This window comes from Lissotriton helveticus, chromosome 5_1 (assembly GCF_964261635.1).
Source record: "Lissotriton helveticus chromosome 5_1, aLisHel1.1, whole genome shotgun sequence".
NCBI lineage: Eukaryota > Metazoa > Chordata > Amphibia > Caudata > Salamandridae > Lissotriton > Lissotriton helveticus.
This window is the reverse complement of record NC_136065.1, coordinates 368700228-368725556: the sequence shown is the minus strand read 5'-3', so window position 1 is coordinate 368725556 and position 25329 is coordinate 368700228. Positions and strand designations below refer to the sequence as shown.

The following is a 25329-nucleotide window of genomic DNA, read 5'->3' as shown; positions in this document are numbered from 1 at the left end:
TTGTTTCTTTTTAAATTGTCTTATCTGTTAGTATTGTCCTTTTTAACGACATTTATAATGCATGTTTTTTACACTTATTTGTATCAAATGGTTCGTAAAAAGTTGCATAATTATTTTGTTATATTTTTAAACTGGTCTTAACATTATTGTACAATGTAGTATACTTTTATGGTTTTTGCTATGAACCGAATAAAGTATTTTTGACTAACAGACTGACTGAATGTCAGCAGCCCTACATGCCAAGAACACATGCATACTGGTAAGTAGCATATTCCGTTCGAGGCATGTGGGCTGCTGAATTCATATCTGTGCATAGACTGTATAGCAGTATCTCCTCTAGCGGTGGTTACCTGTGCCAGCTGCAGCAGTTTGAAAAAGAGTTTTGAGGACAGCCTGGCCTACAGCAGCTTGCGGTTTTGCTTGCACGTCTTCACAGTAGTGTTTTGTGAAGGTGTGTATGGTGGTCCATGTGGCTGCCTTACAGATGTCTTCAAGAGGAATATTTCCTAGGAAAGCCATGGATGCCCCCATTTTCCTTGTAGAGTGTGCTCTTGGGGGGGCGGTTAAAGTGCGTTTTGCCTTTTGATAACATATTTGAATGCATTTAACTATCCATCTGGCTATTCCTGACTTTGAAATAGGATTTCCTTTGTGTTGTGGTGCAAAAGCAACAAATAGCTGTTTTGTCTTTCTAAGTGATTTAGTTCTGTCCACATAATAAAGTAGAGCTCTTTTTACATCTAGTATGTGTAGGGCTCTTTCAGCTACTGACTGTGGATTTTGAAAGAATACTGGCAGTTCTATTGATTGATTGATATGGAAACTGGATACAACTTTAGGCATAAATTTAGGGTTGGTTCTAAGAACCACCCTGTTGGCATGTACCTGCATGAAAGGTTCTTGAATTGTTAGTGCCTGTAATTCGCTCACTCTTCCGAGTGAGGTAATGGCAACTAAGAATGCAACCTTCCACGTTAAGAATTGTAGTTCGCATGAGTGTAGAGGTTCGAAAGGAGGTCCCATAAGGCTGGTAAGCACTATATTTAGATTCCAGACTGGGGAAGGGGGGTGTCTTGGAGGGATCACCCTTTTTAAACCCCCCATGAAGGCTTTGATTGCTGGTACTCTAAACAGTGAAAGGTGTTGCCTGTTTTGTAGGTATGCTGCTATAGCAGGGGGGTGTAGTCGTATAGAAGAGTATGCTAAGTTACATCTTTGTAAATGCAGCAGGTAACATATAATGTTTTGTATGGAAGCGTCTAATGGGTTGATTTGGTTATTGTTGCAGTAAATAACAAATCTCTTCCATTTAGCTGCATAGCACGCTCGTGTGGTTGGTCGTCTTGCCTCCCTAATGATGTTCATGCAGTCTGGGGGCAAGTTAAGGTATCCAAGACCTCAGGAGGCAGATCGCTAGGTTCATCTGATTGGGATCTGGGTGTCTGATTTCTCCATGGTTCTGAGTAAGAAGATGGGGAGCAAGGCACAGTCTTCGATGAGGAACTACTGAAAGTTCTAGGAACGTTGTGTACCACGGTTGTCTCGCCCATGTGGGAGCAACTAGGATTAGCGTGAGTGTTGCCGCAGTTTGCGTACCACCAGCGGGATCAGCGGTGCTGGGGGAAAAGCGTACGCATATCTGCCTGACCAGTTCATCCATATCGCATTGCCCTGTGACAACGGATGTAGGAACCTGGCAGCAAAGTACTGGCATTTGGAGTTTTCTTTTGTGGCAAACAGGTCTACCTCTGGGTGACCCCACTCTTGGAAGAATTGCTGGAGAACTTGGGGGTGAATCTCCCATTTGTGTAGTTGTTGGCTGTGCCTGCTGAGCAGGTCGGCAATCTGATTGTCCTTCCCTGGAAGGTGTTCTGCTAGGAGAATAATGTTTTTTGGAATCGCCCACTTCCATATGCTTTGTGCCAGATGGGACAGCTGTGGAGAGTGCTTTCCTCCCTGTTTCTGGATATAGTACATTGCGGTCATGTTGTCCGTCCAGATCAACACCGTCTTGCTGTACAAGTATTTCTTAAATGCTTTCAGGATTAGGAATATCGCTAGCAACTCTAGTTGGTTGATATGCAGCTTTTTCTGTTTGTTTGTCCAGAGCCCTTGTACTGTTTATTGAAGGAGATGGGCTCCCCAGCCTGTCAGTGATGCATCCGCTGTTAGTACTAGTTGTGGAAGCGGCTCTTGGAACAGTCGCCCCTTGGAAATGTTTTGTGGGTTCCACCACTGCAGAGAGTTGTGAGAGCGACTGTCTACCAACACTAGGTCTTTTAGTTGTCCTCGAGCCTGGTTCCATTGACGTGCTAGGCATACTTGTAATGGGAGCATTTGGAGTCTGGCATGGGGGACAATGAATATGCAGGAGGCCATCATACCTATTAGCTGCATAAAGATTCGAGCTGGCAGAGAGTGCTGTGGCAGGAATTTGCGAATGAGTATCTGCATGCTGGCTATCCTTGCTGAGTTTGGATATGCCTTTGCCACTGAGGTATTTATAGTGGCTCCCAGGTATTGCTGTGTGTGGGATGGTTGCAGATGCGATTTTGGGTAGTTGATTTAAAACCCTAGGCTGTGTAGCAACTGAAGTGTTTGAGACGTGTGTGTTGCACATTGTTGGTACGATTTTGCTTGTATTAACCAATCGTCCAGATAAGGGTACATATGGATGTGTTGCCTTCTGAGATGTGCTGCTACTGTCGCTAAGCATTTTGTAAACACTCTTGGAGCCGTGGTAACCCCGAAGGGCAAAACCTTGAATTGGTAGTGTTGACCTTCTATTGTGAACCGGAGATATTTTCTGTGGGCTGGATGGATGGGGATGTGAAAGTACGCATCTTTGAGGTCTAGTGTTGCTAGGAAATCTCCTTGTTGTAGCAACGGGAGCGCTTGCTGTAGTGTGATCATATGGAAGTGCTCCGATAGTATAGATTGATTTAGGGGTCTGAGGTCCAATATTGGTCTGAGGGAACCGTCATTCTTGGGAGTATAGGGAGTATAGGGAGTATACTCCTGTCCCTTGCTGGTGGAAAGGGACTTGCTCTATGGCCCCCTTTTCCAGGATGCATTTCACCTCTTGTTGGAGCAAGGTGATGTCTGGGTGGTATGTTTGGTGGTGTAGAAGTCAGTTCTAGGCAATAACCAAACTGGATAATTTCTCTCACCCACCTGTCTGTGCTAATTGCGTGCCAGACAGATAGGAACTGTTGGAGTCTGCCTCCGACCGGTGTTAGGTGGTCTGGAGGTAGCGTGATGAAGTCACTGTTTTGTGGCAGTGGAGGCTCTGGTGTTATTGCCTCCACGTCCTCTTCCCTTATTATTGTTGCCCCTATAACCTCCTCTGTTTATGTTCTTGTTGAAGGAACCTTGTGTGTTACTTTTGTATGAGGCAGATGTTTGCAAGGTATTTCCTCGTGTAGTTGCTCTGTATGAGGAGCGTCGAAAGGAGCCTCTATATTGCTGAAATTGCAATGCCCCCATTGATTTTGCAGTTTTTGTGTCTTTTTTCATTTTATCCAAAATGGTGTTGACAGCAGGCCCAAATAGAAAGTCCTGATTGACTGGTTGGTTAAGAATGGTGGACTGCACCTCATTCTTAAAACCGGAAATACGCAGCCATGCATGTCTGCGTAGTAAGACGCTAGTGTTAATTGATCTAGCTGTGGTGTCTGCTGCGTCAAGCGCGCATGTGATGGAGGCGTTTGTTATGAATTTTCCCTCTTGTATGAGGTCATCAGCTTGTGCTCTAAAAGGCTCAGGTAGGTGTTGCATTAGGCTTTCGAGCTGATCATAATGCGCCCTGTCGTAACGAGCCAGTAGGGCCTGTGTATTAGCAATCCACCATGAGTTGGAGGCTTGTGCTGCTACCCTTTTGCCTGATGCCTCTAGTACTTTTAATTCTTTATCAGGGGGAGGTGCTCCACGGGGTCCGGTAGCAGGAGACGCTAGGTGCAAAATGGGTGGCAGGCGTTGCGGGCGGTGTGCTATTGTCGCTTTCCCCCCCCTCCCGAGACCCATGGGGTGTGGATCTTGTGCATTACAAACAGTACAGGGACCTCAAATTGAAGGTTTCCCATCACTTTTGTTTGGTTTTTGCACTTTATTTTACACACTTGTTTTTAACTTTCACGTCCTCTGGTAAGGGTGGGCCTTAGTGCGCCCATACCGCCGAGGTACACCACCCGACCGTCCTGATGAAAGCCCAGTAAATGACACATAGACGGGCAGAAACATGTTGACCCCACTTTAAGTGGAAACAACCGAGTCATTAACTGGTAAGTTTCCCACACATATTTTACTTATGTCAAACTGACCATTGAATAAAAAAAATTCCGTATGGTACAGTTTGACATTTTTAATTCACATTTCTTTTTGACACTTTTGCCACAAAGAACCTGCTCCGCAGTAATCTGGCGTTGTAGCACACCAGGGAGGCATTCGGCTTCTCCTGGAGGGCCCGATGATGAAGCATGTCACCACCCAGGGTGGTGAGTGAGGGCTTCCTAAATAAAAAAAAACGCTGATTTCCACTGTGACTTCTTCAGGGAGATTTCTTCTCTGTGTCTAGTGCTTACACACTTCTCTCACGACACTCTTTTGTTGTTTTACAACAGTTGGTACACCCTCAGCGGCACAGGGGCAGCCGGGTGCAGAGGTAGTTAGGCCCAATGTCATCCAATGAGAGTGAGGGGGACTTCGGTTGGTGACTGCCGGCTAGCAGGCCACGCCGCTGTGGGAGCTGGGCTCCTGGTCACTTGCTATGGGCAAAACGGGGAAGTAGGATAGGACAAAGGTTGCACGGCCAGGGGCATTCGGGCGGCTGGGTGCAGGGTGCTTTTGAGCCATCGGGTGCTCAATGTTATTCAATGGGAGAATTGGAAGTTGAACAAAGGCTGCAGGCTCGGGGACGGAGACTCTTCAGTGGCGATCAACACTTCAAGAGGTAAGTTGGGGTCTTGGAAGATAGGTAGGCACCCAGGTGTTGGGCACAGGGGGCCGTGGGGCGCCAGGTGCATGGGTGTCTTGACGTCAAGAAATCTTACCCTTAGCTGGTCGCGGTTGGAGGGGTCCCTGGTTGTGAGGCTGCAGGCGTAGTCTGTTTCATCGAGTAGGGTCTTTGGGCACTGGACTTCAGGTCACAGTCGCCAGAGAGACGTCCTCATGGTCTTGGGTCACTCAGGCACGGGCCGGGCTTGGCGGGTGCAGAGTGTGATGGAGCCGCGGTTCCTGGCTGGCTCCAGGGGTATTGCTGTTGGAGCAGAACCACTGCTCATGGGAGTCCCAGTCTTTCAGAGGGTCTAGGCAGGCAGGTCCTCTGTGGTTTTCAAGGTTGCGGCTCGCAGGAGTCGCCGAGATTTATCAGGAGCAGGTTCAAGGATCGACAGGCCTGTAGGGCTTAGGCCAAGTCAGTTGGTGTCGACCTTTAGTTAGCAGCAGCACGGCGGGTCTTCTTGATCATCTTCCTTGTTTTTGTATCGGGATCTGAGGAAGGAAGTTTCAGGGTGCCCCTAAATACCAAATTTAGGGGCGTTACAGGTAGGGTGAGGGCAGGGACCAATTGGTCCCTGTTCTGGGGTGGATACACCCCCTAACCTGCTCCTCTCCTGTGGGAGGGGGGCATGAGCCCAGCTGTGAGTGGGTAGGGCTCCCCATCCTCAAGATGGTGGTAGCCCGGAGTTGTGCTTCACCTCGCCTCCTCCACCTGAGGAATGGAGTTGGCACAGGCTGGCACACACCCTTTCCTGACGTAGGGTTTCCCGCCAGTCTTCCCGCCAGAGTGGGGGTCAGAACTAGTGGGGGCCAGTTGCAGAGTATAGCAAGTGGCCTGGAGAAGCTCACAAAGGCGGCATGCCTTTGAAGCTTCCCCCTGCCCATCCTGGGGGAGGAGACTTGGCACCTCGTCCAGGACGTGCATTGTTGCAGGCCCAGGAGAGCGGGTGGGCTCTCCAACCCGGCGGTCCAGCAACATGTCTGCCGTGTGGCAGCCTCTCAGACAAGACGTGGATTGTAGGTTAGGTTTAAGGGGGCATCTCTAAGATGCCCTCTGTAGTGCATTTTACATTAAATCCCACACTGGCATCAGTGTGGGTTTATTGTGCTGAGAAGTTTGATATCAAACTTGTCAGTCTTCAGTGTAGCCATTATGGGGCGGTGGAGTTTGTAATAACAACCTCCCAGCACCATATACTCTTAATGGCATCACTGCACTTAGTGTCCAGGAATGGCCCTGGGTATTGTGGGGCACAGGGCTCATGCACCTGTGCCCACACCACTGGCATAGGGCACCCAGCTAGAGGGGTGACTGATGTATGCCAGGGCAGTGGGGTTGTGGGCATGGCACACAGGGATGTGTGCCATGTCGACTCTTTGTTTAGTTCTGCACCAGGGCACTCAGCCTGCAAAGGCAGTGTGTGTGTGTATGTGTGGCAGGATGCAAGGCCCCTAAGGGTGGCACAATAAGTCCTGCAGCCCTTAGGGGTCTTCTCTGGTCACAATGCCCTGGGTACCCATGGTACCATTTACATGGGGCTGATATGTGGCCAGAGATGCCAATTGGGTTTTAGTTTCAATACAGTTTTAGGGAAGGAACATAGGCCCTGGGCAGCTGATTAGGAGGGCACACTCAGTCAAAGCACATCAGCAATTCAGCAAAAGGTGGGGGCATACTATGCAAGAAAGATGGCACTTTCTCACACGCATAGATGGAATTCATAGATCACAAATGTAGCCAACAGGCAGCACGGTACCTGGTCAAATAAAGCATAAAGTCAAGAGTAAATGGAAAAGCTGGATGATAGTGGACATTAATATATTGTGATGTAGTGTTCCTCTAAGGGGGTAAGTCTTCAACTCTTTTCTCAATTGGTGCAGCGTTGGGGCAGTCCTGATAGAGACCTTGTAGAAACTGCAGACCAAGGCAGATTGTCTGGAACTCCAGGACAATGATATAAATGGTTTCATCCTAATGCAAAAATAGACCCTTTGTGAACAACTTCTGCATGTGAGTCCCCAGTAATCAATCAATGCCTCTGCTGTTGTGCTGTAGCTTAAGTGAAGAGGATGAAACGGAAGCCCTAGGACAAGTGCTTGGGTATTCACCACAAAAGAGGCTGCTTGAGCAATTAGGTGACATTCACCACACTATCCCAGGATCCGGTTGTTTGATAAAAGTGCTAATCAAGGTCCTGATGGAATGGACACATCCATAGCAGGTAGAATGGGATCAGCACCTTGTACAACAGACTCAAAGGGCATTTGTAAACTCTGGCGTGCAAACGTCTGTGGTAACTGCCATCAATTTGGAAATCAGATCTAACAAAAATGTATTGCTTTGAGAGGTGGGCGTACTGATGCATCGTGCTGACCAGATCCCATAACTCTATGCACTCCGGCAATAGGAGATGCTCCGATGTCAGGTGAATGATGTAGCATAGTGCCCAGTACCAGATAAAGAGACTTTAGGAGTGTGTGTACCGGTTGGAATACATGGAGGTCAAGTTATCTGGCTTGATCAAGACTGTGAATGAATCTGCAGAATGGTTTTGAGGATTAACTAAATAGCAAACAGTTCCAAGTAATTGATGTGGTGATCCTGGTGCTGAGAGTCATGGTTCCTTCACCGTGTACTGGTTCAGATGCACACCCCACCCAGTGACTGAGGCATCCGTGTTAATGGTCATCTGCACAACACGGCCTGCTTTGTACTTAAATTGGTGGCTGACCCTAATTGCTGAGAGCAGCGTGGTTTCCTCTGAACCAACACTAGATCTTCCCACTGACCCTCCACTTGTGACCACTGGACTACCAGACCTCTTGAAGGGGGTGCATGTGTGTTGAATGAGGAACAATTGTGATGCAGGATGCCAACCTTCACAGAAGCGCACAACAGTGTGAGCAGACGATTCTATGCACGAAGCGCTGATTGTGAGGATCCCCAAACAGGGGAACGATCCCCTGCTCCCCAGTTCGTATCGGCCAATTTCTATGCTAAATGTAGATCTTAAAATTATTAGCCAAGTGCTGGCAAGTAGGCTCCTTCCGTATCTCAGGCAGCTGGTGCATGAAGACCAGTCAGGTTTTATGCCAGGTAGGAATGCATTAAGGAACACCCTTCGTCTCGCCCACGTTATGCAATCGTTGGAGGGAGGTGGCGAACAGAGTACCTTAGTATTCCTAGATATTGAACAAGCGTTCGACTGGATCCGATGGGAATGCTTATGGCAGGTGCTTCTAAAAATGGGGATAGGTGAGGGGTTTGTAAACTGGGTGAAACTACTCTATGCCCAGCCTGTGTCGAGGGTTTGCACGGTTTTGCACGGTTCGGTACGTCTCGGATGCAATATCAATAGAAAGGGTGACGCGACAAGGGTGCCCGCACTGCCCCTTTGCTGTTCGCCCTGGCAATGGAGCCATTTGCATGTCATCTTCGTGGGGTGCTCCAGGGGCAGGGCATTTGAGTGGGTGGTACGGAACATATTGTATCACTGTATGCCGACGAAGCATTGGTGTACCTGCGCCAGCAGACCTAATCAATGCCGATACTACTTGTGGTTTTAAATCAGTTTGCTGGGGCCTCCAGTCTTTACATTATTAAATTAAAATCACAACTATATGCGATTGGGTTGGTGGACGAGAGGAATGGAGTCCAGTTTCCAGAGATGGGGCTCCCATGGGTATCGGACACACTGCGCTATCTCGGGATATGGAGAAGTAGAGATTAGGACACCTTATACCAGCACAATATGGGGAGAATACTCTGCGGTCTTCAGGGCAGTATTACCTTCTGGAACACACTCAAGCTCTCATTGATGGGGAACGTCGCCTTGATAAAAATGGTGGTTGTGCCTAGATGTCTCTTCACTATGCAGGGTTCCTTATTTGAACTCCCACACCAGGTATTTAAAGAAATAAACTCACTGCTCATACAATTGCTATGGAACTGGAAATGTTGTCGGGTCAGCCTAGAGGTCATAAAACGCAAGTGGGGCAAAGGAGGTTTAGAAATTCCAGATTCAGAACTCTATTACTTTGCATCACAATTATAGCATACCCTAGCCTGGTTGGACACGGACCCCTCCTGGGAACGGTCCCTACTGGCAGACACGTATGGAGACCGGCAATGAGGGGCACTCCTTTGGCAGGCGGAGGGGGCGACAGGAACAATGTCCTCCATTGGTGCGATTACTAGCTGCAATATGGAACCGAGTGGTCAGGAGGCTTATTCAGGAGCGGCCATATGCCCCAGAGGCAGATTTCTTGCTTATGCAACCCTTCGCTTAAATTGAGCGGGTAATGTTGACTGACAAATGGAAGGAAGGGGGCTGCCTAATGTTGTCTGACCTATACCCGGAAAACAGATTCATTACATATCAGGAGGCGGTAGATACCTTTGAGTTGGGATCGGGGAAATTTTTGCAATATGCCAAAATAGCGGCAACGGCAGTTATGGCCTACGTTCCCAGAGGCCCCGGGGCACAGCAATACCTTGGTCACTATGGTCGCCATTGGCTGTAGGGCGCAAGGCGGTCACCCCACCTATATAGGGCGTTAAGGGACGATAAAAAATGTGGACCCATAAAAGTAGAGGAGAAATGGCAACGGGAGATTACACCACGGGACTGGGAGAAAATCCACGGGAGCGAAGGCAAGGTGTCGGTATGTAATAGATTCAAAGAAATACAGTATTATATTGTTGATATGACCTACCTTTCACCCAGGCGGCTGGACGTTATTGATTGTTCTAGAGATCCAAAATGACCTAAATGTCGCTATGTTCAGGCGCATTTTCCACATATGCTATGGACCTGTCCAACAATTCAGACGTACTGGACGGAGGTCCTAGAGGACCTGAACAGAATAACAGGGTGGACGATTGCCATGGATATGCGCTTGTTTCCTCGATTTAATTCCCTGTGACCCTAAACGGAAGACTAGCAGGAGGTTCCTGGTTTTGGGGCTTATAATAGCTAGGCAGTGCATAGCGATTCCTTGGTTAACTCAGCAAGGGTCGCTGCTGGCAAACTGGAAAACAGACTTGAGAGAGTGGAGGAGGGGCATATGCGTAGAGATGACAAACTACCTGAGGTGCTGCTGGAGTGGGGGATGATGATCCAGGAGATAGTGGGACAGGCCCAACATTCCACACAGGTATCACTAGATGAGGAACATTCCACTAGGGTGGGGACCCACAGTCAGGAGGGAAGACATGAGGAGACCCAAGGCGGTTTTTAAGATAAATGGACCTCAAGTTGAATGGACCCCATACTGGGGGTGGGGGTAGGGGCAGAGGGGTTTGGCTGTTTGCCTAGTTACAGCTTGGATTAAAAAATAAAAATAAAATCGGATTGGAAAACTTCTTTGAGGGAGAGTATATGTCAAAATTCCTGAGTCTATTATTGGAATGTTCATTGTATCAGCTGTTGTTTATGAGATAAGTAACCGTATATGAACATGGTCTATACCTTTGAAAGAAAAACATTAAGAAAATGTATTAAAAAAACAACAAAAAAATAGTGTGAGCAGACAACAAAGCTTAAAACGAAGCAACTGGTGCTGGAAAGCTGAGACACTTTGTAGTCAGGGTATCCTTCACCTGAACCGTATTGAAGATGGCAGTCAAGAAAGGGCTGGATTTGATGAGTCTGTAAATGGGTTTGGTGGCATTTATGGTAAAGCTCAAGTTATGATTTGTGACACTGTAGCCTACGGCTCCTCTTCCTCGTCCAGTCGTTGTGGTAGGGGAAGACATTAATTCCTTACCAGCTCAAATGAGCCGCCCCAACAGCAAGACATTTGGTGAACACCATTGGTGCCATGGAGACCCTAAAGGGAAATAGTTTGAATTTGTAGCATTAACCACTCACCAAAATTACTTCTAGTGGGTAGAGTGGATAAGAATGTGAATAGAGGAATCCTTGAGAACAAGCGCAGTCATGAAATAATCTTGTTGAATGAGGAGGATGACCTCCTGCAGGGTTGTCATCTGAAATTGTCTGATATGCATGAGAGGCCTGAGAGAAAGGATGGGCCTAAGGGAGCGGCCGCCCTTCTTGAGAATTTGGAAGCACACCTCAGTCCCTTGGTGTTCTAGGAATACCCTTTCCATGGCTCCCTATTGTAGAAGGGAAGGCACCTCTTCCTGGAGGAATAAGGGGTGTTCATTGCTGAGCATGTATGGTCGTGGTGGACTGCTGGTGTGGGGAGAAGAGGGCTTATTGTAGTTCGAGGCAATAATCGTGTTGGATGACTGCTAGTATCCATTTGTAGGATGTGATGTTTCCCCAACATAGGAGGAAACTGCATAATGTCCTCCAACAGGTGATGTGTGAATGCATCACTGCTTACAGGAGGCTGCTCCCTTGCTGGAGCTTCCTTTGTACTTCCCACTATAGAAGTCCCAACTGTGCGCCCTGCTTGCTTGGTGATGGAAGCCGGTTGCTGCCTTTGGTAATAGTGCAGCTTCTCAGGTGAGGTGGTCTTTGCCCACCTCTGGGCTGTTTCTGAAAGGAACCACTGAAAAGTGAGGCATGGAGAGCCCCAATGGATTTGGCAGTCCCCATATATTGCACTATTTTCAACCTGTCGCCCATAAAATTGCGACCCATCGAATGGAAGGTTTAAGAGATGCTCCTGTACCTCCAGTATTGACCAAGAGTTACGGAGTCAGACGTCACACCTAAGGTTGACGCTAGTGTTGACACCCTTGAAAGCGATTTTGGCAGCATCCAGCGAGCAACAGTTGTTAGCGTTGGAGGTGAGCTTGCCTTCCACCACTATCTCCTCATTCCTCTTCTTGAACTGCTCAGGGAGATGTTGAAGGAGATCCTCCATTTCCTCTCATTGTGCTAGGTCATATCTGGATATGAAAACGGAAACCTAGATAAGAGAACAGAACTGACTATCTGCATATGATTAACTCCTTCCAGTCACCCTCTCGCCCACCGTGTAGGAAGCTGGCTCTGTATATGAGGTATAGTGTGCAAAGTCCAGTGAAACCCCAAAGGTAGGCAGAGGTAAAAGTAGATAATACCTTAATCTCGATTTGTGGTAGTGTGGGCGAGCGGTAAGGCTTTATCAGAGGGTAGTGTTAAGCATTTGTTGTACACACTCAGGCAGCAAATTATGTCACACACTCAAAGACTGGACTCAGACACTTCAACCAGATTGAAGCAGAGTCCCACAAAACAGTAAAAAATAAAGAAAAGGTGGCAGGGTAAGAATACCCTGACCCCCTAGAAATGGTGGGGGTTCCCATAGGGACCCGGCCGTGATGTAAAGCTTTTTTTAAAATTTTACCTCGAACTCACGGGTTGATCTGGAAATCCATGAAAACATCTTTTAAAAAACAGACACCTGCGCACCTTTCTTCTAAAGCCCCAGGGTGGGTCATATCCTGGGGGCATGGTAAAAATAAAGGAGGGGGAGCACAGGGCACCCCTCCTTGGGCTACTCAATGCCCCGTGGACTGCCACCTTCCCAAGACAGTGACGATTATATGCGGAGGAGCCTCACAGCTGCCCCGCTGCCCAGAGGACCACCACCTCCTCGGGGAACAAATGTGATAATAAGATAATGTAAAGGCACATACATAATTTTTTTTAATCTGGGAACGCCTTACGGCCTCAAAGGTTAAACTGAACTGAATTCACCTCTGAGTGAATTAAACACTACCGGACGTTTTATGTAAACCTCTGCTCAAACACAAACCATACTTGAGTAACAGTACAAACATAAAAACAAAAGCGGTCTACCAATAAGAACTCTGTAGGAAACCATTCATGAGGAGTGAGACCGGCTTAAATGAAGGTCCATAAAACATATGGCAGTTGTGGACATACAAATCTCTCCAGACAGCCTTTAAGGCCAACTCATCTCACCTGCAATGTTGGGGATTGAAGGTCAGACGTCACTAAGGAATGATTGAAATGATACAAGGCACCTGCAAATTCTTCATCGGATGAGCCTGAAATCAGATAGCAAGAAACTGCTCAACGGGTCACAATACACAGTTTTGGGGATGCACAGTCAAGTCTAACCGCTATTACTCTCTGTGAGTATCTATATCAATTCTGGTCGTTGCAAGCCAAACTATAGGATTCCTTTGTCAAAACACAATTGCAATGATGTGCCCTGAACAATGCAACACCACAGGAATGCGCTTCTAATTTCACTCAAGCATTGAGACTGAGAACTAATCTGAATCAGTCTTGTATACTAGTCTCCTTAGAATATCTACTCAGAGCTATTTCTTTCAAACTGGCAAGTTGTTTGGTCTCAGTGATCATCCCATAAACAACACTTCTCCATACATGTTGCCATTTCCTCTTATCTCCATGACACTAATAACTATCTATAAGTCTGACTTGATTTTGTACTGCTCATATTAGGAGAATCTGACTCCACAAACCCTCATCTCCATCACCTCGGATACCGAAGGATTCAGATTGTAAGACCTCCAAATTCCACGCTATCCCTTCTTTCTTTTCTACCCAGGTATCATAGCATTCACATCAATAGTACTATTACAGGTTTAACGTTATCACCAACTCATTGCTTCATTAAATCTCTATATGGCAGCAAAGTTGGGACCCAGACCCTTGGATCCAAATGCTTTCTCCTCAAAATTAGTGTCATACTTACCTTTCAGGCCGTCCTTATCAACGTCTTTGATAATACTGGCCAACGTGGCCATGTGCTGCTCAGTAAGGGACACGCTAAGATAGTTACGAATAAAATTATTCCTCGAGTTCAGCATGGAAGATGTGATGAAGTTAAGGATACTTGAGGAAAGACCTAAAAACTGAAAGACAGAGAAGATAATCTTACTTTCTCTTCAAGATCATGTTGTTTTTTTTTTTAACAGTTTATATAGCGCGAACATGACCAGGTATCGGGTATCAGAGCGCTTTACATAGCACCAGTTGCGTTACACGAGGACATTCATTTTTGTTAGGCACAGGGAGATTAAATACTTTGCCCAGAATCACAGGATGTTCAGCGTCATTGCGGAGACTCGAACCCGGTTCCCCAGATTGTAGGTCGACCGCCCTAGCCGTTAGGCCAACTCCTCTCCCCAAGACAAGACAAACCTCTAAATCGATTCTTCAAGCCAGCTATACAGCCAGCTGTAGAACATCCGCACCTCCCACTGAAATGGTCTTGTTAGTCTCAAACATTAAAAGAAGATAGTCTGAAATCGGTTTATGTTTTCAACTCAAGTGTGGGCACTGCCGTGGTTCAGTGATGACTACTATAAAAAAATTCTAATAAGGTGAGGTCCAGATCAGTTTAAAGCTGCTATGTGTAAGGTGGATTAAAGTGAGTTAGGGTATTTGTCAATAGACTGAACCTTACTATCCTACTTTTGCAGCGTAAGGCAGCATTCTGTAACAATGTACTTTCCAAATACACTGATCAGCCTTGATACATATGCAAACCATCAAAATATCTAGCTACATTAGGATGCCAAGTAACCCCTACATAAACATCAATACAGAACATGCCTTAGAAGTCGTTACCTTTAATAACTCTAGTTCCAAGAACTGTTACTCTGCTCACAATCAACAAGGTCCAAATAATGAATGAAGGAACATTTCTAGAGCGCGTGGTTACCCAGGAGCATCCCAGCACTAAGACGCCAAGTAAACTAAGAGGAGGTTAATGAAAGATAGGTTTTCAGCAATTTTCTGAACTTGAGGTTATCAATTTCGGAGCGTATGTGGAGGGAAGGAAAATGCTAATTACCAGTATGCATCTGTTCTTGGCATGTAGGGCTGCAGAACCACACAATGTTGCATTAGATCACCATCTGGTGGTGGGCCCGGATGATTACACCTTTTTGTTCTCTTGGAAGAGTCTTTGTCTGCTAGGTGACTCCTCCCTTAGACCGTAGTGCGCATGGGCATCGACTCCATCCTCAGATTGTTTTCGCCATTGGGCAAATGATGGAGTTGTATCAGTACAGATAAGGATGACCATGTACTGTGTATCTAAATAAGATAACACTGGAACAGATATGAGAAGCCAGGGAGGCGGACGGCCGTGTGTGGTTCTGCAGCCCTACATGCCAAGAACAGATGCATACTGGTAAATAGCATTTTCCTTTGGAGGCATATGGGCTGCAGACCACACACTGTTGCATAGATTGCACAGCAGTTTCTCCCTTAGCGGCGGTCACCCACATCTGTTGCAGTAGTTTGAAATAATGTTTTAAATACAGCCTGGCCCACACTTAATTGTTGTTTTGCCTGCACATCTACACAGTAGTGTTTTGTAAATGTGTGCGTAGTAGACCATGTAGCTGCTTTATTTGTGGTTGTGGTGTGTGGAAAACAGATCTATCTCTGGCTCTCCCCTCTGTTGAAAAAATGGCTGAAGAACTGGAGGATGAAGCTCCCATTCGTGTATCTGTTGTCTTTGACGACTTAACAGATCTGCTAATTGATTGTGAACTCCTGGTAGATGTTCTGCTAACAGAATTTGTTTTTGAGGGATGGCCCATCTCCAAATGCTCTGCGCCAGCCAGGAGAGCTGTAGGGAGTGTGTCCCTCCTTGCTTTTGAATGTAATACATTGCTGTCATATTGTCGGTCCGGACTAGTACAGCTTTGTTTGATATGTAATGTTGGAACGATTTTAGAGCTTGAAAGATTGCTAGTAACTCCAGATAATTTATGTGGAGTACTTTTTGTTTCATTGTCCAAGTGCCTCGCACTGTGTGACTTTGTAAATGCGCTCCCCATCCGGTGAGAGATGCGTCTGTGGTCAGTAGGATTTGTGGAACAGGTTCTATAAACGGCTGGCCCTTGGAAAGGTTTTTGGTGTTCCACCATCGCAGAGAGCGATGCGTCCGGTCGTCTACCACCACCGGATCTGTTATTTCTTGTTGAGCCCAATTCCACTGATCTGCTAAGCATTCTTGTATGGGGCGCATTTGTAGTCTTGCGTATGGTACTGAAAATGCAAGATGCAATCATTCCTATTAGCTGCATGAACATTCGAGCTTGTAGGGTGTTGTGGCCGGATTTTTTTATGAGATTCTGTATAGCTTGTATTCTTACTAGATTGGGGTACACTATTGCCTTGGAAGTATCTATTGTGGCACCTAGATACTGCTGAGATAGGGATGGTTGTAGATGTGACTTCTTTTGATTTACTGTAAACCCCAACTTGTGCAGCAGGCAAATTGTCTGATGCCTGTGCTGTACACATTGGTTGTATGACTTGGATTTTATTAGCCAGTCGTCGGGATATGGGGATACTTGAATGTTGTCCCTTCTTAAGTGTGCTGCTCCTACTGCTAGACACTTTGTGAACACTCGAGGTGCTGTTGTTACTCTGAAGGGGAGCACCTTGAATTGGTATTGCTGACCTTCTAGTACGAACCTTAGGTACTTTCTGTGAGACTGATGAATAGGAATGTGGAAGTAGGCGTCCTTAAGGTCTAATGTGGCAAGGAAGTCGCCTTTCTCTAGTAACGGTAGAACCTGTTGTAATGTGACCGTATGAAAATGGTCTGAATGTATGTACATGTTTTAGATCTAGAATTGGTCTGAGACCCATCCTTTTTGGGAATGAGAAAATAAAGGGAGTAAAACCCTATGTTTTGATGTTCTTTTGGTACTGGTTCTATTGCATTCTTTTGCAGTAGTGATTCAACCTCTTGTCTTAATAGTAAGAGGTGTTCCTGTGACATGGGACGTTGTCTTGGTGGTATTGTTGGAGGGTTGGACGTGAGCTCCAGGCAATAACCTGACTGAATTATTTGTCTCGCCCACCTGTCTGTAGTAATGGAGTTCCAGACAGGTAGGAACTGTTGTAATCTTCCCCCGATCAGAGTGGAATGGTCTGGGGGGATGGAAGGGAAGTCACTGTTTGGGAGTAGAGGCGTTGCGATTGTTGTTGCCTCTGCCCTTATTGTTGTTCCCTCTATACCCTCCTCTATAGTATCCCTTACTGGACGAGGTCTGGTTGGGCGGTTTGTAAGTAGAGGAGGTGTTGTCAGTTTGGAAACCCTTAGAGTCGCCCCTATACTAGGAGCGACAAAAGGAAGGTCTATGGGCTTGTTTGTAAAGCTCCCATTGCTTTTGCTGTGTCGGTATCTTTTTTCATTTTTGAGTGCACTGTCTCCATTTGGACCAAAAAGATGTTGTTGGTCAAATGGCTGGTTTAGTATACTGGCTTGTACCTCTGGTTTGAAACCAGAAATTCATAGACATGCATGTCTGCGCAACAGTACCCCTGTATTTACTGCTCTCGATGCTGTGTCTAGCGCGCATCTTATGGAGGTATTAGTTATAACCTTGCCCTCTCGTATCAAGTTAGCAGCCCTAGCCTTATATTGTTCTGGCAGGTGTTGCATGAGTGACTAACTCATCATAATGAGCTCTGTCATATCTTGCTAACAGAGCTTGAGTGTTAGCAATCCTCCATATATTAGCAGCTTGTGAGAGTGTGTTTCCCTGACGCATCTAAAAGCCTAGATTCTTTGTCAGGGGGGAGCATCCCCTGTTTGCGAGTTGGCTGTTTTCCTCGCATTTGACACTACCAGTGAGTCTAGTGGCAATTGTCCCTTAACATATGCTGGATCATAGGGAGCCGCTTTGTATTTCTTTTCCAGTCTGGGGTTAATTACCCTGGCCCTGACTGGGTCTTTAAATATTTCTGGTGCGTGACTTACCACTCCACTAAGTATTGGAAGTGTGGTTGTGGTTTTATGTGACATTAACAGTGTATCCATAAGAAAGTCTTCTTCTATTGGATCTGTATACAAATCTACTCCATGGAAAGTAGCTGCTCTATGGAGGAGTTGTGTGAACCCAATGGTGTCATCTGGTGGAGATGGCCTAGACGGGTATGCCTCCTCTTGTGGTAGATCTGGTGCATCTGGTGCATTGTAATCTTCCCATGGGTCACCTGATGGCCCAGCCATATCATCTGGGTCATTAATATCATCTATTTGATGAGAACTCTCTTGTGAGTATGTATCCCCCATAATCCTCATCCTGTAGTATTAGGCTATGTGTGCTAGCTGGCGAGTGTACAGGACAAATATCTGCTGGTATTTCTACTTCTGGTGAAGGAAGTCTTATGGGGAAGCTTGAAGATGCTTCTTTGGAGGAACAGGTGATGGTTTAGAACATTCCATTTTACTCTTTTCAGGTACTGTGTACACATGTCCAGTCTTTGGATGAATTTTTAGAGACTTTTGTCTTACATCAGGTTGGAAAAGCTCTTCTACTGGTAAATCTTTTTTCGGTACCGATTTCTCTTGTTTGGAGCCAACAGATTTAGGCTTCACAGTGTCCATTGTCTTGGGAACAGGTCTTGGTTTCGGTTCTGAAGAGTTTTCTTGCTTTTTCTTTGGATCTGGGCTTTTTGGATCAGAAGTTTTTTTTGCCGAGTGTTTAGACTAGTCTGCCTTCGGTGCCGAAGTGTGTTTCGGTATGGAAACTGCTTTCGGGTCCGCTTTTTTAGTTACCGGAGCCGTTTTTGTTTCGGTAACCTTGGGAACTTCTTTCGGTGCTTAACTCGTTTCGTAACCTCTTTCGGTGCCGAACTTGGTTTTGGTTCGGTAGCTCTTGGTACCGATGGGTGTTTCGGTGCCGGTGTTGACTTCGGCTTAAGCACTTTCTACTTTTCGGGACCGACAGACTGACTCGAGCCCGAGTCGACTGGAGGCTTTTTAATACTCTTCGCTGCCGAGCCTGAAGGCGGGGCGTCGGAAGGTTTCGATCGGTGTGCACCCTGACCCGAAGATGCGGGTGGAACCAAAGCCTGTCCTGGTATGGGGGGGTGAACAGGGTCGACGCTTTTACTCACGACCTGTTGACCAACTGGAAAAAGACCATCATCTTCGGATCCATCCTCTGCTCCGGAAGCTGACTCTTCTGCTTAGGAAGCAACGTCTTCTTGCTGTTCTGCGACGTCTACCTCGATCGGCGCCTCGACGATGATGAGGTCTGGTGTCGACGACGATGACTGCTCCATAGCTCTTCGAGCTCAACAGTCCCCGATTGTTTTCTTGGACCGGAACGAAGCGCAGGCCTCACAGTCTCGACTCTCGTGCTCTGGAGACAAGCACAGGTTGCAAACCTCATGAAGGTCGGTGTGGGGGAACTTGTGTCCACACTGAGGGCACTTCTTGAACGGTGTTCTTTCCATGAGCCAAAGGCCCAATGGCGCAGTTGGGCCCAACGACCCCGACGAGCGCTGGAATGGAGAAGTGGATCCTGTTTTTGACACGGGCGACCAGAATCAGTGTCGAAGACAATATATATGTTGTAGATTGATTTATGGATTCGAAAAGAGATCGGTAACTGGACCGAACGATGAACACATCCGAGCCCGATGGCGGAAAAAAACAATCTGAGGATGGAGTCGATGCCCATGCGCACTACGGTCTAAGGGAGGAGTCACCTAGCAGACAAAGACTCTTCCAAGACAACAAAGTGTAATCATCCGGGCCCACCACCAGATGGTGATCTAATGCAACAGTGTGCGGTCTGCAGCCCATATGCCTCGAACATACTGTTCCAGAGTCTATATGCATTGTATGTGAACAGTCGGCCTCCACTACGTGCACGTTTAATCTTAGGAACTAGGATTAAACCCTTTATTCCCAGACCTGAGAGCTCTGTTACGTACATAAGGTTGAATCCATGGACGAATCAAAGGTGGGCCCGTCCTGACAGTGACTTGTGAGTGATGCACAGAGCCGTGACTTGTGAGTGATGCACAGGGCCTTAAATTAAATTCTTTCTTTGACAGGAACCCAATGCAAGGTAGCAAGGGCAGACCTTGCAGAAGAACTTTTAGAAATGTTCAGGAGCATACGGGCCGCACAGTTCTGTTCTATTTGAAGTTTCTTGATGGTAGCCTGGGGGGCTCCCTGGTATATAGCATTTGCGTAAACGAGCCGTGATAATACGACAGCCTGCACCAGAAGTTGTCTAGCAGCAAACGGGAGCAGGGGGAGTAACTTTCTAAACATTCTTAGTAAGCCATAACAACTCGTTGCCACTATACGTGATTGCTCTCTGAAATCGAGGTTGCAATCAATCCAGACTCCTAGACTCTTTATTCGTTTTTTTGGGGCGGGGGACCTAGGCAACTGGGCCATAGGTGATCTACATTTGGGGGAGCAGACTTCCCCAAAAGCAGGAGTTCAGTCTTCGATCTGTTAAGTTTAAAAAAAGAACCACTCATCCAGTTAGACTTTCTGAAGGCAGGTGGCTAGATCCGAGTCTAGTTGGTTGGATTGCTTCCAGGAGATAATTAATTGTGTGTCGTCGGCATATGTGACGATCTGTACTCCAAATGGGTGTACTGTTTCAGCCAACAAACTCATATAGACATTGAACATCGTGGGGCTTAGGGAAGATCCCTGTGGCGCCCCACAAGTCAACTGAATATGTTTCGAGGAGCATTCCCCTTCGAAAACTGAATAGATGCTGTTTTGGAGGAAAAAGTGTTGCCATTTTAGTGCCAGTCCGGTCACTCCAGCCTGCCTCAGTCTTTGTATCATTAGCTGGTGGTTAACAGTGCCGGAGGCCGCGCTGAGGTCCAATAAAATAAGGGCAGCGCAGCCTCCATTATCAAGGGTCTTCCTGATTTCCTATACTGCAGCTAAGACAGCTGTCTCTGTGCCTTGTTGGGGTCTGAATCCAGTCTGCGTAGGATGGAGACGGTTATCATTCAAGAAGACCGATAACATTGAATTACTGTATTTTTTCGCTAATTTACTGACTCCTGGCAGTAAGGAGATTGGTCGATAGTTTCCCCAATTATCTGGATCGAGGTTCTTTAGGAGTGCTTTCACCCTCGCACGTTTCCATTGTGGTGGCACAATCCCATTAGAAAGTAATAATACTTTCTAATGGTTATCCAGTGAATATGGGACAGAAAAGCTTACATTAGCCAGATGGCCTGCCTTTCTAGGTGAAAATACCCAAATTCAATTGTATTTGCCACTGCTCTTTACTTCCTACTGCTCTTTACTTCCCACAATGTAGCTATAGAAATGCCACTTTTTCGGCAAGTGCAGATGAAAGTGTATGTAGCCATACCTTCCAAGACAGGGAGCTCCAGGTACCATGCTCAGCACACCACAATATTTTATAGACTAATGTGCTCAGGACCAAAGGACCAATCACACTACAAGTCAGTCCCTGGCTACTTCGATCACCACACCTCAAAACAGAACAAACACAGAAGCAAATGCCAACACAAGTCAGACACAATCGATGATCTCAGGGCCACTGACTCAACTGTGATGATTCCAATCTGTCTCCCACCTCACCACCACACCACTTTGAGTGTCACTTTTGCTTGAATACTGTTTTTTAAATTGTACCTGCGCTCTGCTTGGGCTCCACTCTCGCTCCTAATACACCCGGGCAGCGGATTTTAGCGCTGCCACGGGAGAAAGCTAAATTCCCCATTGCCGCCATCTCGCCAGTAAACTGGGCACGCCCCTTTTTCCAACGACACGCCCCCCCACTGCTTCATTTCCGCACAAATTATGTGCATGTTCCGGAAGCGCAGCGGACGAGCGCAGCGGGCGCGCCGTAAGCGCGCCAAAGGTAAGCCTGTCTGCGCCCGGCCGCGGCCAGCCGGGCCTAGGGGCTCCCCACTATGCCCAGATTATCCACTATTCCTCTGCGCAACTCCGCAGCCTTCAAGCCCCGTGGCCTTTAGATGGCCCGGTGATCTCACTTAGCAGTCTGGGACTCATTGCTCCACGCCTCTTCCCTTCCCTCCCGCCCTCACCTCCTCTTCTCCTCTCCCCCCCCTGACCCATCCCCCGTCCTCCCGGCTCCTTCTGTGCCTACTACCTTATCCGTTTATTATCTCAACACCAGGTCAGCTGTCAAGCACTGCCTGGAACTTTTCCTATTACTAGACTCGCACAAACCGGACCTCTTATTCCTCACAGAGACCTGGTTTTCTGACAATTCCCTTCCTTCTCTGCTAGCTGCTCTTCCTGCCCCATACTACGCTCTGCGCTCCGACCGACCCTCCGGCAAATTGGGCGGCGGCGTCGCTCTGATCGCCCGCAGAGAGCTTTCCTTTCAGCCCCTAACCACTCCGTCCATCGGTTCATCAGATTTTTTAGTTGTTCGTTCATCGTCCTTTCGAGTCCCGCTCACTTGTGTGCTTATGTATCGTCCCCCCCAACCTTCCCAACACTTTCTCTCCGGCTTCTTAGATCTAATGGCCACTCGAGCGGTTAACAACTCCTCCATCTTGGTTTTAGGTGATTTTAACTTTTGGCCCTCAGACCCAGCAGAATGCTCGACATCCAAAGAATTCTCTGGTTCCCTTTGCTCCCTCAACTTCAACTCCCACGTCCACTCCCCCACTCACACTCAGGGCCACATCCTTGATCAGATTTGGTCCCTTAATTGTCCCATAGCCTCTTTGTCCATCTCCCCCTGTACCTGGTCCGATCATTCTTTGATATCCTTCTCCCTACTCCCCAGCCAACTCACCAAGCCCCCTCTCCCAAAAAACATCTGGGCGCGTTCTTGGAGCCAGGTGGACGTGGCCTCTCTGTCCGCCAAACTTTCTGCATCCAGTCCGGACCTCCATGGCCTGTCATCTTTCGCACAAGTCCTGTCAGACTGCGACTCTGTCGCCCCCCTCAGGCGGGTGTCCTCCAGGCGCGCTAACGACGCGAACCGCTGGTTCAATGATGAACTCAAGATCCTAAAATTAACTGTGCGCCATGCAGAGCGGGCCTGGAGGCGAGAGTACTGCCCCAACCTCAAAACCCAGTACACCATCCTCCTGTCTCAATACAAAAAATCTATTCTGGCTACTAAGACGGCTTATTTCTCTACAAAAATCCTGGCTGCCGAAAATCAGCGTAGAGAAATCTTTTCCATTGTTCATGACCCCGCTTACTCCGACAGAGCCACCCTCAAACCCTCCCCTTCTCAGGATCTGTGTGACTCCCTTAATACTTATTTTTTAGATACAATTTCAAACATTTCCCCCCCCCCTCCTTCGTCGACCCTCAATGTCCGCCAGTTGGAGCACGTCTTGTCTCCTTCCCCCTCCTGACTGAAGATGCTTTCCTCTCCCTCCTCCCTTTGGTCAAATCAGGTTCCCCTCTAGACCCCTGGCCTGCCCACATCCTCAGGCAAATCTACACGATCTGTGTGCAGCCTCCCCTCAAATTTCTCAATAGCTCACTGTCCCAGGGCATTGTTATTCAACCTCTTAAATCTGCCATCATTGTTCCCATTCTCAAAAAACCGGGCGCTGACTCCTCCGCACTTGTCAACTACCGCCCCATCTCATTACTGCCCTTCTTGGGGAAGGTACTGGAGCGCCATGTGACCAAAACGCTCAGTACCTATGTGGAGGAGAATGGGGTGTTAGCCCCCCGTCAGGCTGGTCTCCGCCCCGCACACTCCACGGAGTCCGTGGTGTTATCAGTCCTCGACAATCTCAGAGAGGGCATGGACACCAACCATCCCCAGGCCCTGATCCTCCTCGACCTCTCCGCCGCCTTCGACACGGTTGACCATTCCATCTTACTCTCTCGTGTCAGGGCGGCGGGGGTTGGCGGCTCGGCCTTGGTCTGGCTGTCCTCCTTCCTGAGGGACCGTACCCAGGCAGTGCGCCTGGGCAACTTTCCGGCCGACCTCCGGAAAGTTCAATGCGGGGTCCCTCAAGGCTCCTCCCTTTCCCCTCTTTTATTTAATTTGTATATTGCCCCTCTCATTTTTGCCCTTCAGCAAATGGAGGTCTCCGTCTATAACTATGCGGATGACCTCCAGCTTATTTTTAACCTATCCCCTTCCCCTGAGTCCATCGTTAATTTCCAGTCTATCATGATCTTCATCCGGGACTGGATGAATCACAACCACCTTAAGTTAAACCCAGACAAAACAGAACTGGTTTTGACAGGTGGTTGCTCCAGTCCCTGGACTTCTCTCTTCTGGCCCCCTTCCCTAGGTTCCCCCCCTTCTCCATCTTCCTCTGTGAAAACACTTGGGATCAAGCTGAACGACCAACTCACTCTGCACTCCCAGGTCAGCCTAGTGGTGTCCTCTTCTTTTCTTTCACTCCGTACCATCCGCAAAGTTTCCTGTTTCTTCTCTTTCTCTGCCTTAAAACTCATCGTTCTGGCGATGGTAATCTCGCGCCTAGATTACGGCAACGCTCTATACTGTGGCATGCCTGCCTACAGCATGCGTCGGCTACAGTTGGTTCAAAACCAGGCTGCCCGCCTGGTTTACAATCTGGCCAAATTTCACCATGTCACTCCGCTCCTCAAATCCTTGCACTGGCTCCCCATCCGAGAGCGAGCTCAGTTCAAGATGGGTTGTATCACTTTTCAGGCCCGGGTCGGCGCAGCCCCTGTGTTCATCTCCTTGGAAATCAAAGCCTACGCCACCGCCAGGGAACTGCGCTCATCTTCCCAACAACTGTTGACAGTTCCCCGCTTTAGGCGCAAAAAGTGGGGGGGCACGAAATTTTCCACACTTGCCCCTGCCTTTTGGAACTCTCTCCCCGCTCACTTCAGATCTTTTACTCAATATGCACTCTTCCGAAAGGAGCTAAAAACTTTCCTTTTTTCACAAGCCTTTCCATTATAAACCCTCTTCTTTGCTTTTCTCCTGATCTTCCTGTCTCTCTAGGTTTTGTACACCACAGCGCCATGAAACCGCCAGGTGAACGCGCGCTCTATAAATGCTTTAAACTCAAACTCCAAGCTTAAGACAGGCCAATCAGGTTTCCAATGGCCATGGCTTTTCAAACTCCTTCCACCCAAGTTAAGGGATACCAAAACACCCACACAATATCATGATTAAACTTGAAACAAAAGACCATCTTCTAATTAGCTCCATGGTCTTTCATCAGTCCATGGACTTGCAGAATGTTTCTGAAAAAGATGATGCTGAGCAAGTCCTATGCATAGAAGCCCTCTAAGCCAGCAGAATGAGGAAACCAGCACCCCGTCCACAGGGGCGTCATCCCTGTCAACATGCCGTTCCAGACTATAAATCGCAACGTCGAGCACCAACAAAGGAAAATCGCAAGTAAAAAAAGAGGGAGACTGCCTGGTAGTGGAGCGCCATATCGACATTTTTTAATGAGTGTAGGAAGGTAGGATCCCTGTAGAATGTTTACCCCTATTTTGTGATCGGTGTCAGTGTGTTTTTGACCTAGTCTGACTGGGATCCTGCTAATCAGGACCCCAGTCACTGTGCTTTCTCCCTAAATTGACCATGGCAAATACATTTGCAAATCCACTATTGGCCACTGGTGTACCCTTGTAAGGCCCTAGTATATGATACTACGGTACCTTGGG

The 25329-nt window shown here is 47.5% G+C and overlaps 1 protein-coding gene across 11 annotated transcripts in view; it reads right to left on the bottom strand.

Moving 5' to 3' along the window:
* Positions 1-25329, bottom strand: part of UBR4 (ubiquitin protein ligase E3 component n-recognin 4) — a 2329353-nt gene that overhangs the window by 1999496 nt on the left and 304528 nt on the right. For all 11 annotated transcript variants that reach the window (XM_078642504.1, XM_078642505.1, XM_078642507.1 and 8 more), the window contains exons 16-17: positions 13645-13804; positions 12882-12967 (exon numbers count right to left, since the gene is read on the bottom strand). In XM_078642504.1, the coding sequence (XP_078498630.1) occupies positions 12882-12967; positions 13645-13804 (246 nt within the window). The remainder of the gene's footprint in view (positions 1-12881; positions 12968-13644; positions 13805-25329) is intronic.